The sequence below is a fragment of the Capricornis sumatraensis genome, chromosome 1 (assembly GCF_032405125.1).
Source record: "Capricornis sumatraensis isolate serow.1 chromosome 1, serow.2, whole genome shotgun sequence".
In the NCBI taxonomy this organism is placed as follows: domain Eukaryota; kingdom Metazoa; phylum Chordata; class Mammalia; order Artiodactyla; family Bovidae; genus Capricornis; species Capricornis sumatraensis.
The window spans coordinates 6,184,677-6,203,059 of record NC_091069.1 but is presented as its reverse complement, the minus strand read 5'-3'; the positions used below and the strand labels follow the sequence as shown (position 1 = coordinate 6,203,059).

The window sequence follows — 18,383 nt, the reverse complement described above, 5'->3', positions numbered from 1 at the left end:
AAACCGGGGTCCAGCCCAGAGGGCACTCCCTGTTCCTGGGGCCAGTGCCCAGATCTGGACGGCAGCAAAGTGGCTTCTGGTGCCAACCATGAGACCGTCGCAGGGTGCAAGGTTGGGGTCTCTACACACCCAAGCTCCTCCATGAGCTGCACATGCAGAGCTCTCCCATCTCAGAGGAGAGATGGGGGACAAGAAGGACCTACTCTACGGTCACAAGCGGCATCTATGTTTATAGGTTCTCGGGGGATTTAACAAGATCACGTCCATTGAGCATGCCCTTCAGTTCAGACAACAGACCTCAACAGTCAGAGCTGACCCTTAGAAAAGTCACCTTGGCTGCAATGTGGAAGGTGCATTAGAGCAGGTGGTGAGCATAGGCAGGAAGACAGGCGAGGTGTCTCCTGCAGAGTTAGAGGTGCAAAGGGATGGTGATCTAAGGCAACAGCAGTGAGGAGACTCCCCTGGGGGTCCAGGGGTTAAGAATCCACCTGGCAACGCAGGGGACTCGGGTTTGATCCCTGGTCGGGGCACTAATATCCTACATGCCGGAGGCTGCTGAACCCAAGCCACAGCCAGAGAGTCTGTGCGTCACAACCAGAGAGTCGGTGCGTCACAACTAGAGAGTCTGTGCACCACAATGCAAGATCTCACGTGATGCAATGAAGATCTGAGTGCCACGCGAAGACCAGATGCAGCCAGACAAATAAATAAATATTGAAAAAAACAAAAAAAACAAAACAGTGGGGAGGGGAAGAAGCGATCAGAGCCCCCAATGCTCCTGCATTTTGTCACTGGAGACTTTAGGTGTCTACCAGGTGCCAGCGTGAGAGACGGCATATGACAAGGGACCAACTGGTGGGAGGAAGGGAAGGGTCAGAGAAGCAGCCCCAAGGAACAGTGTGTGTGTGCAAAGACCATAAAACAAGGAACAGCTTGGTGTATTGAAGACACCTAAAGCAGGCCAGTGCTGCTGGAGTGTGGTGGTGAGGGCAGAAAAGGAAGTACAGGGTGCTAGATTTTATCCTAAGAGGGATGGGGGCCCATCAGAGTCTTTTTAGAAATCATTTTAATTCATTAGTATTTTTTTCTTAAAAATAAACTTTATTAGGATATTAATAGAATTATTTGGGGAATGCAAGTTTGCTTTAACATCTGAAAATCAATGTAATTTACCACATTTACAGAATAAAGAGAAAATTATATGATCATCTCAATAGATGCCAAAAAAAATTTTTTTTGACAAAATTCAATACCCACTCATGACAAACACAGAAAAGTGAATTTCTTCACCTGTGGAAAATATCTAATAAACACCTACAACTAACATCATACTTAATGGTGAATGACTGAATGAATGACCCCCTAAGATCATGAACAAGTGAAGGATATCAACTCGGACCAATTCTATCCAGCACTGTGCTAGGGTCCTCACCGTTGGAATAAGGCAAGAAAAAAAGGCACAAAGAAAACAGAGGGAAAAAGTACAACTGTCTCTGTTCACAGTCAACATTATTGTCCACATAGAAAACCCTAAGGTATTTACAAAAGCCTACTAAAATTAATCAGCAAATTTAGCAAGGTTGCAGGAGACAAATCCAATATACAAAAATCAGTTGTATTTCTCTACATTAGCAACAATCAATTGGAAGATAAAATTTTAAACATCACTTACAATAGTATCAAAAACCTTAAAATACTTAGAAACAGATTTAATGAAAGAAGCAAGACCCACACACTGAAAACTATAAAACATGCTCAGACATCTGAGTCAAGATGGATCTGTTGGCACTCCGGCTGAAAATGAGGACTTTTGTACCACCCATCAGAGATGCCCCAACCTGTCAGGCGTTACTCTTCTCTAAATGAAAGACTTGGCATTTGCCTGAGAATAGACTTCCACCTGGCAAGTCATCCAAGGTGCCCAATAAAATATCCATCTCAGAGCTGGGCTCTGGAGCAGCCATACCTGTGGCCCCAAGAAGCTCTATCTCCTGCTGCAGATTCCAGCCGCTCCTTATGACAGCCACAGGTTCTTTCCCAAATGGAGCACGTCCACACTCACCTGGTCTATTCACAACACCTCATCAGCAGCAGGGATCCTTTTTATTTTAAATTAATTTGATTGGAATACAGTTGCTTTACAAGGTTGTGTTAGATCCTGCTGTACAGAGAAGTGAATCAGCTGTGTATACATATAACTCTTTTTTTAGATTTCCTTCCCATTTAGGTCCCCACAGAGCATTGAATAGAGTTTCCTGTGCGGTACAGTAGGTTCTCATTAGTTATCTACTTTATACATAGCAGTGTATATATATGGGGGCTTCCCTGATAGCTCAGGTGGTAAAGAATTCACCTTCATTGCAGAAGACCCCGGTTCGATTCCTGGGTCAGGAAGATCCTCTGGCGAAGGGATAGGGTACCCACTCTAGTATTCTTGGGCCTCTTTTGTGGCTCAGCAGGTAAAGAATCCGCCTGCAATAGTATATATGGCACCTATATGCATTGTATATATGTATATATGGCAATCCTAATCTCCCAATTCATCCCACCCCCTCCAAATTCATCCCACCCCTCACTTCCCCCTTGGTAACCGTAAGTTTGTTCACTACCTCTGCGACTTGATTTCTGCTTTGCAGATAAGGTCATCCTTACCATTTTTCTAGATTCCACATGTAACTGATATTAACGATATTTGCTTTTCTGACTTACTTCATTCTGTATGACAATCTCTAGATCCATCCACGTCTCTGCAGATGCCACTGTTTTGTTCCTTTTTGTGGCTGAGTAATATTCCATTGTATATATGGACCACGTCTTCCTCATCCTTTTTTCTGCTGATGGACCTTTAGGTTGCTTCCATGTCCTGGCTGCTGTAAAGAGTGCAGCAGTGAACGTCGGAGTGCATGCATCCTTTCGAATTCTAGTTTTCTCTGGATATCAGCCCAGGAGTGGAATGCTTGGGTCATACGATGGCTCTATTTTTAGTTTTTTAAGGAACGTCCACATTGTTCTCCATAGTAGATGTGCTAGGCTTAGTTGCTTAGTTGTTCAGCCGTGTCCGACTCTGCAACCCCATGGACTGTAGCCCTCCAGGCTCCTCTGTCCGTGGGATTCTCCAGGCAAGAACACTGGGGTGAATTGCCATGCCCTCCTCTAGGGGATCTTCCCAACCCTGGAATTGAACCAGGGCCTCCTGCATTGCAGGTGGATTCTTCACCAGCTGAGTTACCAGGGAAGGCTGTAACAATTTACATTCCCATCAACAGTGTAGGAGGATTCCCTTTTCTCCACACTCAGCATGTATTGTTTGTAGGTTTTTGATAATGGCCATTCTCATCAGTGTGAGGTGACACCTCATTGTAGTTGTGATCGACAGAAATATAGATCAGTGGAACAGGGTAGAAATTCCAGAGATGAATGCATACACCTATGGCCACCTAATCTCTGACCAAGGAGGCAAGAATATACAATGGGGAAAATACACTCTCTTCAATAAGCGGTGCTGGGAAAACTGGACAGCTACATGTAAAAGAATGAAATTAGAACATTTCCTAACACCACACACAAAAATGAACTCAAAATGGATTAAAGACCTAAATGTAAGGCCAGATACCAGGAAACTCTTAGAGGAATACATAATGGCACAAGTCAGAGCAACATCTTTTTTGATCCGCTGCCTAGAGTAATGAAAATAAAAGCAAAAATAAACAAATGGGACCTAATTAAACTTAAAAGCTTTTGCACAGCAAAGGAAACCATAAGAAGATGAAAAGAAAAGCTTCAGAACAACGGGAGAAAATATTTGCAAACAAAGCAACTGACAAGAGACGAATGCAAACAGCTCTGGCAGCTCAATAACAAAAAAAACACAAACCACCTAATCAAAAGATGGGTGGGAGACCTAAACAGACATTTCTGCAACGAAGACATACAGATGGTCAACAAACTCGAAAAGACGTTCAGCAGGGAAACTTCAGGTCTTCTAGCTCTGGGTCCTACTGGTCTATATCCTTAAAAGATTCTCAACTGAGATTTCACATCAAATAAAGGAACTGTTTTGTGACTCAATGTGTTTCAACATTATCTCAGAGATACACTTCTGGTTTAAAACAAAAACTGAATTCACCACAAGTGAATATCATCTCAAATTGTAGACTGATCTGAGTTTCTTCCTCTTTGCTCGTATAAACAACCATGAATATTTCTGAATAAACAATTTTAAGGTTTCTTTGTTTTTTTTTAATGTTGGAGAATGTACAAATATATAAATAAATGGAGAGCTATACCATGATCGAGCATTGAAAACCTCTATATTGTTAAGATGTCCATTCTCCCCTAGCTGATATACAGATTTATTGTAATCCCCAATCATAATCCAAGCAGGCTTTTCACATAAACAGACAAACTGTTTCTATTATTTAAATGGAAACACAAAGGACCTGGAATACTCAAAGCAGTTTTGAAACATAATTGGAAGACCTATATTATCTGACTTGCAGTCTTACTGTAAACTTATAGCAATCAAGATGGTATGGTATCGGCATCAGTTCAGTTCAGTTCAGTCGCTCAGTCATGTCTGACTCTGCGACCCCATGAATCGCAGTACACCAGGCCTCCCTGTCTATCACCAACTCCCAGAGTTCACTCAGACTCACGTCCATCAAATCAGTGATGCCATCCAGCCATCTCATCCTCGGTCGTCCCCTTCTCCTCCTGCCCCCAATCCCCCCCAGCATCAGAGTCTTTTCCAAAGAGTCAACTCTTCACATGAGGTGGCCAAAGTACTGGAGTTTCAGCTTTAGCATCATTCCTTCCAAAGAACACCCAGGACTGATCTCCTTTAGGATGGACTGGTTGGATCTCCTTGCAGTCCAAGTGACTCTCAAGAGTCTTCTCCAACCCCACAGTTCAAAAGTATCAATTCTTAGGCGCTCAGCCTTCTTCACAGTCCAACTCTCACATCCATACATGACCACTGGAAAAACCATAGCCTTGACTAGACAGACCTTTGTTGGCAAAGTAATGTCTCTGCTTTTCAATATGCTATCTAGGTTGCTTATAACTTTTCCACATAGATGTGTATAAATAGATGAGTGGCACAGAAGGAATCCAGAAATCGGGCAACATTTATACAGTCAGTTAATTTTCAACAAAGGTGCTAAACACAATTCAATAGGGAAAGGAAATTCTTCAACTAATGTTGCTAGAACAACAGGGAAAAATGAGCCATCCAAGGTCAGTCTATTCTCACCTTGATCTGCGCCTCTGCACAGCCATCCACCCAGTGCTCCGAGGGCAGGGCCCCTGCTAGCAGTCGGGCCTCACTTTTCCTCGCAGAGGGCTGGGACCTCACCCTTCTTCACAGCACCAGTGCCTATGCATCAGGAAGGGACAGTGCCCTGGGCTGCAGCCGGTTCTGCAGCAGGAGCAAAGGTCACCACAGTCCTGGGACCAAGACTCCGGCTCCTCTATCAACTCAACTTAAGCCTGAGCTAGAGCAGAGGGTTTGGGCCAGAGCTCCAGACCCCAGATTCCAGTTCTGCTCTGCCACTCATATCCTGTGTGGCCTTGGGGAAGATAGCACACTCGGAGCTGCAGGTTCCTGTCTGTAAAATGAGGATGACAATAAAAGTGACTTCATATAGGGTGAAAACCAAGTGAATGTAAGCATAAAAAAGTGCTTAGCTAATTTTTTTTTTTTTAAGGGGGACTGCAATGTGGGAGACCTGGGTTTGATCCCCGGGTGGGGAAGATGCCCTGGAGGAGGGAAAGGCTACCCACTCCAGTATTCTGGCCTGGAGAATTCCATAGACTGTACAGTCCATGGGGTCGCAAAGAGTCGGACAGGACTGAGGGATTTCACTTTCACTTTTCACTTTCCCTGGAAGTTCAGTGGTTAGGACTCTGCCTTGCAATCGATCTCTGGTCAGGGAACTAAGAACCCACATGGCGCCAGGCAGCTAAGCCTGCGTGCCACACCTCGAGAGAAGCCCAGGTACTGCAACGAAGATGCTGTGTGCTGCAACTGAAGTCTTAGTTGTATTCGGCCAAATACAAAATTAATCAAAGATTTTTTTAAAAAAGCATCTAGTGAGAACCACGAGGGTTGTGGTTATGGCCCAAGTCCACCCAGACGTCCTCAGGACTGTTAATCTTATTTTCTCTTCTAACCCCATCCCCCCCACCCATCCATCCTAGACTGGAGGGGCTCAGCTCCCACTCCACTCTCTTCCTAAGGTCTGGGTAATGGGGCTTCTCTCTGGGGCCACCGTGACTCTGGAGAGTTTGGGAGAACATTAGATCTGGCTGCCTCAGTTTCCCCTCCACTTCCTCTGTAATAGCTCCACGGAAGGGAGCCCCCATCCATCCACACCCTCCCCAATTTTCTTGAGGGCCAGTGACATCTTAGAGGAAGAAGCAAGGATGGAGCACAAAGTCAGAGGATGGAGACGTAAAGACAGGCGGGAGGGAGTTCCCTGGTTGCCCAGTGGTTAGGGCTTTGCCCTCCCACTACAGGGGACATGGGTCCCACCCCTGGTCTGGGAGGCAGTAATGAGGAGCCAAGGCACCGCCCGGGGCTCCATGAGCCCTGAGGGTGTGTTGTTTTGTGGCCAGAGGCTCTGCGAGGCCCAGGGGTGGCCCTGTGAATGGGCTAAGGGGACCCAGCCACCACTTCTCTTCCTGCAGGAAGTGACTCAAGTCTCCCCAGTCGCCTAGCCCCACAGAACTCATGGGGGTCACCTGCCCACTACAGCCACTCGTGGGATTTGGAGGCCAGAGGCTGAGGGTGTACAGAGGGCTGCAGGCTCTGCTAGTGAGTTGGTCTGATGCTTCCATCCTCCTGAAGGACTCACAGCTACTCAACTGGCTGACGTGCCTGGGTGACCAGATCGGAGTGTGGGGCGGTGGGTAGGGGACCGGCAAGCTGAAGAGCTGAGAGTGACTAAGCCTTCACCCTCTCTGCCAAGGCTCCCTTTTTCTGGCTGCTCCTTATTTGCAGGAAGGGGCCTGGGACAGGGCAACCTCCTTACCATGACCTCCCCCTCCCCGCCCCACCTCTTTTCCAAGACGGCTGAATGGCTAACCCAGCACAGCTGCTTCAGGGTTCCCACCCCTAGAAGGGTCCAAGGCAGGGAGGACTTGGGAAGCTGCCCCCTGGGGGTCAGTCCTAACCCAGGCATTGCCTTTGACAGGTTGGGACTCGCTGTTTTATTGGGTTGCCGTTCCAGTGATTGATGCTTCAGGGCCTATAAAACCAGACTGAGAAACTCCTGACACAGAACCTTCCGAAGGCCAGACTGGGGTCACAACTCGCTGTTTATTTTTCAGGCAAGAAGCTTTGCCTCTGTGAACCTCAATTTTCCCTTCTGCTTAATGGGTGAGCAGTGAGCCAGTCTTTTTTTATCCACTATTTACTGGGTGCACTCCGGTCAGGTGCCAGGCTCTGGGGAGACAGCCAGGGACCCACCCTGGACTGAAGGATGAAGCTAGGACCTTGTAGGATCATCCCCTCCACCTCAGTTTTCTCACCAATGCAATGGGCTCGGGGCTCGCTGGGGGCTGGAGTGGAGGGAAGGGAGGGAATTGCGGGGTCTGTAGCAAGGCCGCCACTGGACAAAAATGGGCCTGAAACTCACGAGCCTAAGGGATTTTTTTTTTTTAAATTCCACAACCACGGCGAAGCTCTTGAGCGTTCCCCACCGACCAGGCGGCAAGTCTGGCAGGAGGGGCTGTCACCCTGTCCATTGCGCGGGTTCCAGCCACTGCCACACCCAGGGGAGCCGCCAGCCTGCGGCCGGGACCGGTCAGAGCCTGCGGCCTGGGCGGAGGACCTGTCGGGAGGAGGAGTGGGCTAGGAGGTGGGATGGGGGGAGGAGGGGCGGGGAGAGGAGGGAAGTGGGAGGAGCGAGGAGGGAGGGACGCGCCTGGCCCCGCCCCGGCCGCAGGTGGCTGCGAACGCGGAGTGGCTCCGCGAGGGGGCCGGGCCCGGGGGCGGGGCCTGCGCTCACGGTCCCCGCCTTGTCCCCGGGCCACCACCGCCCCGGGCCCTGCCCCCCGGCCCCGAGTTTATAACCCGGGATGCGCACCGAAACCCGCCCTGCTCCGCCGACTGCTGCCGCCGCTGGTCGCCCGGTAAGGAGGCCCCCGCCTTCCCACTCCTCAGCCTAGGTCGCCCTCTGCCCGGATCCCTCCGAGGACCAGCGGAGGAGGCGGAGGGGACCGCGCGCCCCCCGCCCCGCCTCCGCTTCGGACCCGGACGCGAGGGAAGGGGGCGGACGCCCAGACTCCTGTTGCTCAAACGCCGGGCGAGCGGATTCCTGGCTCTCTGGGGCCGCGGGGATGGGACCCGGGCGCGAGTCCGGGTCGGGGGCGGGGAGGGGGCGCTGGGGAGCAGGTCGGGTTACTTGTCGCCTTTGCGGGCCGAGGTCCTTTCCGGATCTTCTTCCTTCTCGATCCAATTTTCTCTATGCCGCGAACCCCACAAATGGAGAACCGCGGGAACCCGGAGGGTGTTGGCGGGGCTGGGGGTGCGGTTCCCGATCTTGTTTGCCCGCACTCTGACCGCCGTCTCTGTCTCCACTAGAACCAGAGTGCCAGGCTCACCGCGGGCCCCTCGCGCGCCCCCCGGGGGCTTGGGCATCTCGGCCCCTCCCACAGCCCCGCCTCAGTTTCCCCGAGCGGGTGGGCTCGGGGGCTCCAGGCAGCCCGCCCCGGGGGCCTCGGGTGTGGCTGGGCTCCTTCGTCTGCAGGTGCGGGGTGGGGGGCGGTCGGTCGACCGCCTCTGCCTTCTGAAGGGCCTTTGCGTTCTCTGGCCGGTGGGGTCGGCCGCCTAGCCCGGCCGCGGTGCCCGGTTTCCGGCTGGCACCGGACTGTGGGAGGGGCCGCTCCGCAGGAAATGTCAGCCGTCCGGGTGGCTGTTCCCTTTGGCCCCTTGGGCGGCTGCGCCCTCCAGGGAAGGAAAGTCTGAAATGGAGGAAACTCCTCTCCCAACCCGCCAGAGCTCTTCCTGAGGAGGTCCCGTGACCTTAGTGCCCGCCCCCCACCGCCACCTCAGTGTTCCTCTCTGCGAAGTGGGGGCGTCTGCGCCCGACAGCGCCGTCTGGCTGCGCCTCCCGGGCAGGAACAAACCTGTCCTTTCCCCAGGGATGGACCAAATAGGTCCTGGGCTTTGATCCCTCCCCTCCACGCCCAGACGAGGGACAGGAGAGGGCAGGTTTCTGGGCCCCTGCAGACCCCAGCCCTGAAGGCAGGCACAACTCCAGGACTGGCTGAGGCTTTGGGTCAGCTTCCCAAGCTTCAGTTTCTCCGCTCGTCGCGGCTGACACAGGTTCAGGGCTCAGGGAACAGTAACAGGATGTGTACTGTGGGGGGACTTCCCTGGAAGTCCAGTGGTCGAGACCCTGCTTCCACTGCGTGCCTGCTAAGTAGATTCAGTCGTGTCCAACTCTCTGGGACGCTATGGACTTACAGTCTGCCAGGCTCCTCTATCCGCAGGATTCTCCAGGCAGGAATACTGAAGTGGGTGGCTATGCCCTCCTTCAGGGGATCTTCCTGACCCTCTTATGTCTCAGGTCTCCATTGACAGGCAGGTTCCTTACCAATATCGACACCTGGGAAGCCTACCCACATGTCCCGGGGCAGCCCCCCAAAGTTAGGAGGATGTGTACTGTTGAGAGCGGGTCCTGGGTCCATTCACTCACTGTCGGGGGAGTGACCCACTTGGTGCTGCCATTCTGGGGGCTCAGGAGTGGGGGTCCCTGCCCTCCTATCTTAGGTTCTGGTGGGGGAGGGAGACTGTCGGGGTGGGGGCTGCCCCAGGTGGAGCCAGCTGCATGGTTGTGCCAAGTAATACTGGCTCTGTTGAGTGCTCGAGAGTGAGTTGGTGAATCCTGCCCACCGAGCACCTAGATCCCAGGCCAGGCCTGGGGTGGGTAAAGGAGAGAGGCCCCCATTCAGCACACTCTTGAGCTCCCCTGAGTACCCACCTGTGCCCCAATCAGCTGCCTGCTTCCCCTGGGCTTGTGTGGTCCCCTTACTGGGATGGTAACTTGGGCCCAGGGCCCCAGGAACCTGACTTGGGGGTGGGGGACAGTCCCAGACTCACCTGCTATGCAAGCGCTTTCCCAGCACCCCATCTCATCTTGGTCCTGTGAGTCCTGGGAGGCAAGCCAAGACTGTCAGATGCCTTCATCTGAAGGAACGGTGAGCACACAGCCTCTGAAGTGAGTGCCTTGCCTGTGGGCATCCACGTGGAGGGAGATAACCTCTCTGGAATTCAGGGTCTATGGCCCTGATTTTCTGAGGAAACACTTTGGGCAAAGTTGATCTTCCAGACTTTGGCTCCTTCTTGGGTGGCATATGCCCTCCCCTGACTTGAGATAGGCCAGGTACCCAAAGGCATTTTAACAGAGTAGAATAAACAAATGAATGAACTCACCTTTGCTCCAAAACCAAATGCTGTTTGGAGAGGGTTTGAGTGAGTGCCTGTCACCAGGGCCTGGTGAGGTCTCCTTAATCTTCCTACCTCCCACCTCCAGACATTCTTCTCAAAACTGGAGTTTCAAACTTGCTAAGTCAAGGCATTCCCCAGTGACCCCTCTCCCTGGCGGAAAGAGTTTGCTGGAGCGCTGGTGGTATTCCCAAGAAAGCCCAGCATTCCTGAATCGATCCTCAGGCCCCAGGAATTTGCAGCTGACAGCCAGCTCCATATGTAGCCTAGAGCACCCTCAATGCCCTCAGCTCATCCATCAGGTACAGAAATTGTTCCTCTGTGCCTCACCAAGGCTGTAGATGAAATGAGCTGAATCTGTCAACCGAACGTTCAGGCTGAATCCTGATAGCGGCACCTCCTGGTCAGAGTGTAGAATTGCAACCTGGCTCTATCAGACATGAATGAGGGCAGCCAGCCAAAGTGTTCAAGTTGCAATCCTGAAATGAGCAAACCCCTAAGTCTGAGAGAATTCTATGGCTTAGGTAGAACCAAAAATGTTTTTTAAACGTTTTTTAAAACTAATGAACCCAGCTCGACTGAGTTAGAACGTGAGGGAGGGGTTCCTGAGGAAGAGTCAGGTGGCTGTAGCCACGATATACAGAGAAAGAAAATTGGTGATTGGTGGTGATTCATGGGCTTCCCAGGTGGCTCAAGGCAGGATACATGGGTTTGATCCCTGGGTCGGGAAGACCCCCTGGAGAAGGAAATGGCAAGCCGCTCCAGTGTTCTTGCCTGGAGAATCCCATGGGCAGAGGAGCCTAGTGGGGTATATTCCATGGAGTCTCAAAAGAGTCAGACGCGACTGAGTGTCTAAACAAGACAAGTCAAGTGAAGAGGAGACAGTCTGTGGTCCCCTCAAGGCCAGAGCATGTAGGACAGAGAGCAGCAAAGAGCAGGTGGTCTGCAGACGGCGTAGGTTTCCATCCCCCAGCACTGCCATCTGTTAGCTTGAGACCTGGGCAAGTCTTATAATTTTCTGAGCCCCGGCTCACCATCTGTAAACAGGTGGTAATAATAGCCCCCACCTTGAAATGATGCCCGTGTGGCACTAAACATAGTAACTGCTCTGTCATCCTAGCTCTGATGCTGGGGAGCCACAAGAGTGTTCCTAGTGCTGAGCAACTGCCCTGGCTGGCCGGGCACGTTCACTGGGAGCTGGCAGGATGGTTCTGGCCGGAGCCCTGGAGAATGCCCCCTGCCTTGCCAACTAAGGTCAAGCTGGCAGGCATCTTGGAATGAGGCCCCCTTCTTCCCTTCCCAGGTGTCCCTCTTTGGCAGCCAGTTGGCTGGACTGGCCCCGGGAACCAGGGGCATGAGTGTTCTCAGCAGAGGTCATGTGCCTGGGAGCTGGGGCACCTGCCCTGTGCCCTCCCTGGAGGCTCGGGCGACTGTGAGGCCGGAGCTGGGAGGATGCTGAGTCCTCAGGCGGGAAGCCCCCTGTCCTGGGGTGTCAGAACCAGAAGGACTTTCAGGTGGTTGTGCCGATGGTGATACTGAGGCTTGGAGAGGGAGGGGCTTGCCCGACAGTGGTAGGAGAGTTCGGTGGGCACAGGCATGGTGCCCGGCTCTGGGCTCTGGGCTCCTCTCGAAATCTTACCGAATCCACAGTTGCTCCATGGGGGGATGGGCTGTTCTTGCTCTCAGCTCCTGGACTCCAGGTCTGGAGAACCCAGCCACTGCTCTCTGCCCTAGTCGTTTCCACTCCTCCTCCCCTAAACCGAGGCCTCCTTGCTTGCTTGGCTTCCTTTAGTTTCTGCAGCAAGCGGGCTGCCGGGACCTCGCTGGTGGGGGAAGGGAAGAGCTTCAGCAGGAAAGCAAGAGCAAGGCCAGTGTCAGATTGCATCATGCTCTCAGCCCACCTGCCCTGCTAATCTGTACACACGCAGGTCCAAACACGCCACACACACACACACACACACACACACACACACACACACGGTACACGCATGCAGTCTCAGGTACATGCTCCTGAGGAAATGCAGGCACACTTGTGCACACATACACACACATCCCTGCATGCAGGCACACGCTCCAGGGTGCACACATTCCATCACTAGGTTCAGACCCGGAGGCTGAGGCCCTCCGCCTGTGGCCTGGCCGGCAGAAGAGGCTCATGAGTTTCTGGATGGGAGTTTCCAGATGAGAGCATGCACGGAATTCCAGACATGGAGGGGATTTTAACCCTCTATTTTTGTAGGTGAGGAGCAGGCCTCCAGACAGCAAAATCAGCAGCCTTGTTCTGAGTGCTTGCTACCTGCCAGCCACTGAGAGGTGGTCCTTGTCTCCACAGAGCTCACAGTGGGTGGCAGGGGCAGAGTGCATCGTGACTGTGCTGTGATGGGCCACACTCGGGGGGCACGGCACACGTGGGAGCGGGGGCCAGTCACTGAGGCAGAACCAGGCAGGCCCAGGTGGTCTGCCTCCATGAAGCTGCCCCTCCCCTACTCTGGAGCCCATCCTCTGGCTCCAGGGCCTTTGGGGGTTGACAAAGTGGGGGTGACCCCTAGAAGCTGGGTGAGTTTTGGGCTCACATCACCTCTCCCTGTCACTCTGGGTTGTCTGGGCCACCAGCAGCTTCCCAGACTCCACACCTCATCCCAGGGATCCATGCCCTCCCCCACCCCACCCCAGAGAGGGTAGCCTTGTACTTTTGAGTCTAGCTGATCTGAGTTTGAATCTGGGCTCTGGCACTTAGCAGTCAAATGAGGCCTTAAGCACATTCTTTAACCCAAGCCTCAATTTCCCTATCTCTAAAATGGGGATGACACAAATGGAGGCCGTCGCTTATAACGGACACATCCATTATCTTGATTGTGGTGGTGATTTCATGGGTGTAGGCACACCAAAACTTATTAAATTGCACACTTTTAGCTATGTGCAGTTTATAGTTAGAGCTGTACAAATAACGCAACATTACTTTCCTCACCCCAACCAGCCCCGTCGCACACAAGCACACAACTAGGAGATAGACAGGCGGCTCTGGGGGTCCTGAGTCTCCCTGCTCAGCGAGGCTGCCCAGAGGGGAGTCCAGGAGCTGGGTAGGCTGGGCTCACGGCCTCTGGTGTCACTCAGCCGCTGGGCCAAGACAGGTTCTGGAAACCGTAATCTACTCTTTCAACCTCAGGCACTTCCTACCTTGAGTCCTTCCTGCCTCCCTCCCTCCTGATCCGCCGTTGCCAGGCTGCGGTTGCCATGGGCACATCTGCTGGCCCCACCCTGCCCAGGACTACCTGGGCAGGTAGTTGAATGAAGGGGAGAGTCTTGGACATTTATCCATCAGAACTGCCTCCAACCTCACTGTTTGTGAGATATTTCCCCTTCCTAGTCCCAGGGGCAGGAAGGACATGTGAGCCCTGGGACTGGCTGGTGGGCGGTCTGGTGAGATGCCAGGGACTGCACATAGCATAGGGCTTCCCAGGTGGCTCAGATGGTAAAGAATCCGCCTACCAATGCATGAGACACAAGTTCGATCCCTGGATCGGGAAGATCCCCTGGAGCAGGAAATAGCACCCCCTTCCAGTATTCTTGCCTGGGAAATCCAATGGAAAGAGGAGCCTGGTGGGCCACAGTCCATGGGGTTCCAAAGATGTCATAACTAAGCAGCAGCTGCTGCAGTTCATAGGATGAATGCTCTTGCCGCCCCTCGGTTGGGCTGGGCTCTGCTGCAAAGGGCTGAGCAACCGCTTTGCCACCAAACCTCCAGGCCCCTTCAGGATGCAGGAGCCTGCATCCTTGGAAGCAAGGTGACACCCCTTCTGGGCTTACGTGGATCAAAGCAGAGGTATCCGCAGCCTTTCCCAACAGCATCTGTTAAGGACCCTGACCTTGGTCAGTCCCTAGTGTAAATGCTCCCACCAGAAACAAGCATGCTCCCCGCAAGTGCAAGAAGCTGGGACCGAGTCCACAGAGGCTGGAACCAGGTGGCTTGGATCCAGATCTAGCCCTGCCACCTGCTGACTGCAGGACCTCAAGCAAGTGACCCCGCCTCTCTGACCCTCAGTCTCCTCTTCAGCAAAGTGGGCACATAGCAGCCTCTATGCTCAGGGCCACATAGGGAGTGCAAGGGAGGCAGGGCAAGCCCGAATGTTGCCCGAGGCTTCCAGGAGGGCCTTCTGGGCTGAAGGAACGGAGGCTGTAAAAGCAAGGAGTGAGGAGGCCTTGGTACCTTCTGGAAACTTCGGTTTAGCTGAGGAGAGGGAGGGATCGGTGGGGGCACACACCTGTCCTGCTGGGAAGGACGGATCCGTCATCTGTACACCCAATTACCTTCTCCCTCTGGGCCTTGGACTAATGAGTTATGGGCTTCCCAGGTGGCTCTAGTGGTAAAGAACCCACCTGCCATTGCAGGAGACGCAAGAGACGTGGGTTCGATCCCTGGGTTGGGAAGATAGCCTAATAGGAAATGGCAACCCACTCTAGTAATGTTGCCTGGAAAATCTCATGGACAGAGGAGCCTGGCGGGCAACAGTCCACGGGGTCGTGAAGAGTCAGATTCAACTGAACACGGACAGGGACAGACAGCTTCCGGGCCGTGGATCCCCCTCTGCACAGGGGGAGGAAGTTGGTCTCCAAGCTCCTCCCAGCTAATCTTTCTGGAGTTGAGTTCTCTCAGGTGTTGGGGATGCAGGGCTTGTGTTTCCCCTCTCAGAGGTAATTGTGTTTGAAAAGAGCAAAAAACCCCTTTGTGTGAAGGTTCACTGGGCCCAAGTGGAAGAGGTCTGGGCGGGCAGGGCTCTGCCCCCAGCATCCTGTCCCCCATAGAGCCGAGAGGGCGTCCTGCCGCCTGGGAAGAGCCGAGGTTCTGGAGCCAGACACAGCCGTGTGCTCTGCAACCTCGAGCTAGCCATCTACCTCTCTGAGCTTCAGTTCTGCCTCCCCAGTGGCGGGCATGATGCCCACTTCCTGGGGTCAGAGTGGGGGTGCTGGGTGATCTGTATGAGGCTCCCAGGGCCATGCCTTGCCCTGGCCCAGCTTAGCAAGGAGCTTAGCAAGGAGATGTGTGGGCTGCCTGAGACTCCCCTCCCGTCTCCTGACGCTGCGACCTTGGCATCCCGACCTCAGTCCCAACAGCTCAGTCTTTTGTCTTCTTCTCCAGCTGGTGGGGGATTGGCTACATGCCTCCCCCTGCCAGGCCCCAGCGTGGTCTGTGGGGATGTGCGGGGTCAGGGTCCCCCAGGGGGAATGGGGAGCAGGGGGAAAAGAGGTGTGGCCGCATGAAGGGTCAGCTCCTCAGGGCTCCTGATGACAAGTGAACATCCTGTTCTGAACCCCATGGCGGCCTGTCCGGGGGATAAGGGTGCCCAAGGCCAGGAGGGAGCCGCTGGGAGGGGTTGGCAGGCGGGGTGCGGGGGCTGGCTCTGGGTCACTCACATTCCTTCTCGTCTCCCTCCAGTCGCGATGTCCGGCAAAGGCTCCGTGGTTCTGGCCTACAGTGGGGGCCTGGACACCTCCTGCATCCTCGTGTGGCTGAAGGAGCAAGGCTATGATGTCATTGCCTACCTGGTGAGCGGGCGCCCGGCGTGTCTTTCTACCTGTTGGTCCTGCTGCCTACCTGCCCGCTGTTACTAATCCAAGCCTGCCCCCTCACCCAAGCCTGTCTCAAACTGTAGGGAAATTCTTGTTTACTGTCTCTTTCTATCTGTTAGGTGAGCTCCTTTGATGTCCCCCAGGTCTGAGATGTGCCCCCCAGAGCATAAAGGAGGCTGGCTCTCCGTGCATTCACTGAAGCAGGGGCAGGGGGCACCAGGAGTGAGTGTGGTGGAGCTGCTAAGCCACCCTGCCCAGGGAGGGACCAGGGGCTTGGCTTGGGTCTGCTGAAGACCGTGGAAAGTCACATAAACTTTCCCTTTCTTGCAGCCCTCAGTAATTCAGCAAAGACCTAGGCTCCTACATGGGCTAAGCTAGATGATTAGAGATCACCTAATTCTGGAACAGCAAATAGGCCACAGGCCATAGGTAATAGATTAACTAAGATGCCACTCCCCCATCCAGGGTCCATAGCAGATATCCCTAATCAAACCAGCTTCACTTCTGATAAACCTGGACATAACCTCTGAGTCTTTCTCCACAAGACTGGCAAATTCTAGAAATCTAGCTTAGGCCAAACAAAACCAAAAATAAACAACAACAAAAGAAGAAAACCAACATAATTCAGTTTTTCATATAACCAAGAAGGCCAGGGTAAGATAGCTTCAGGCAAGGCTGAATCCAGGTGCTTATCCAGATTTGCCTCCATCTCGGCTTGGCGTCAGTCTTGGCCTCTCCACAGGGCAGGCAAGGCTCTCATCATCCCCTAGTCTTCTGAGAGAAAGGACTCTCCCCAGAGGCTCTGATGGAAAGGCCAAGGGAACACTCATTCACTGGCCCAAGTGCCTGCCCACCACTCATTTCTCAGTATGGCTGTCCCTTGGAGGCTTGTCCCTATAGTGAGCAGGAAACATTTGCTCTCATCCATCCCTGTGTGTGGGCGTCCCAGGTGGCGCTAGTGGTAAAGAACTTGCCTGCAAGTGCAGGAGGTGTAAGAGATGAAGGTTCGATCGCTGGGTTGGGAAGATCCCCTGGAGAATGGCATGGCGACCCACTCCAGTGTTCTTGCCTGGAGAACTCCATGGACAGAGAAGCCTGGTGGGCTACAGTCCATGTGGTCTCTGAAGTGACTTAGCACTCATATGCATCCCTGTAGAAAGTGGTCCCAGGAGAGAAGTTTCTCTTCCCAGAGAAAGTGGCGGGGGCGGGGGGTGGGGGGGGTGGGGGGGCACTGGACAGAAGTTCGTTCTTGTCAAGAATGGTTTGCAGTTAAAGTCAGTCTACCACTGGTAACAGTGCCGACCCCACACCACTCCAGTGGAGGGCAAGGGTGAGGCCCAGGGAGGGGAAGTGTCTGGCCCACAGCCCCCTGCGGAGAGCAAGCAATGACTCTGAGTGAACACAAAGAGCCTGGAGTGTGTGCTTCGCGCCATGGCGGCACCAGTGGGTGGTCCAGACCCCAGACTATCACCAGGCAGATTTAAAAGCTTAGCGGCCTCAGAAAAAGCCCCTGCACCTGGACTCTGGGAACACTCTGGAATCTGCTGAGCAGAGTCCAGGGTCAAGGTCTGGGTGGGAGGCCAGCAGAAAACATGCCTGTGTCTAGACGGGGCTGTCGGAACCAGAGGTCAGGCTCCAGCAGGGGGATAGCTGGGCGCTCCTAGCCTGGGCCTCTGCTTCCCGCCAGCTCTGGTGCCCAGGGCAATCAAGTTGCTGCACTTGGCTGGGGCAGTGAGCAGGGAATCGGGCAGCTGCTGACAAGCCAACCTTTGTACTGGCTTTGGGGGAATTTCGGGAAAAGATTGATGGGTCCAAAGGCAGCTTTAGACCTTCAATGCAGTGACAGCGAATGTTGCAACCCCACAGCCCAGGGGCACAGGGCCAGATTCAGCCTGTCTAGCTCCTTGAAACTGCTTTCCAGAGCCTCAGGCAGCTCCAAGGAGTACAGCGTCCCCAGACCCTGGTTCTTGTCCTTTCTCCTTCCTACTGTGACCTCAGCCATCCAAAGAAAACGACCTTCATCTGTAGACAGTTGTGTGTGAAAGACACCTGCCCAGGACTCACCCTCGGGTGGAGAGGGTGGGGTGTGGGGGGGTGACATTCTTCTCAGCTCTTCTTTCTGCCCCTGGGCTGATGGGTCCTCTCTGCATCTGCTTCTCAGGCCAACATCGGCCAGAAGGAAGACTTTGAGGAAGCCAGGAAGAAGGCGCTGAAGCTTGGGGCCAAAAAGGTACCAAGTGTGGGCAGGGTTGGGGGCTGGAAATGGGATCTGACATGTTGGGGTCAGCTGTGGGGGTCCCTGTCCCAGGGCTTCTTGCTTCCTATGCCCCTTCCAGTTGGTCCTCTTGCTTCCAAGAGTATGAGG

At 53.5% G+C, this 18,383-nt stretch overlaps 1 protein-coding gene across 1 annotated transcript in view; it reads left to right on the top strand.

Moving 5' to 3' along the window:
• The first annotated feature begins 8,095 nt into the window (after positions 1 to 8,095).
• The window catches only part of ASS1 (argininosuccinate synthase 1), a 51,301-nt gene continuing 41,013 nt past the window's right edge, over positions 8,096 to 18,383 (top strand). Inside the window, exons 1-3 of the mRNA XM_068977893.1 lie at positions 8,096 to 8,133; positions 15,885 to 15,994; positions 18,180 to 18,248. Coding sequence (XP_068833994.1) covers positions 15,890 to 15,994; positions 18,180 to 18,248 — 174 coding nt within the window. The 5' untranslated portion in view covers positions 8,096 to 8,133; positions 15,885 to 15,889. The remainder of the gene's footprint in view (positions 8,134 to 15,884; positions 15,995 to 18,179; positions 18,249 to 18,383) is intronic.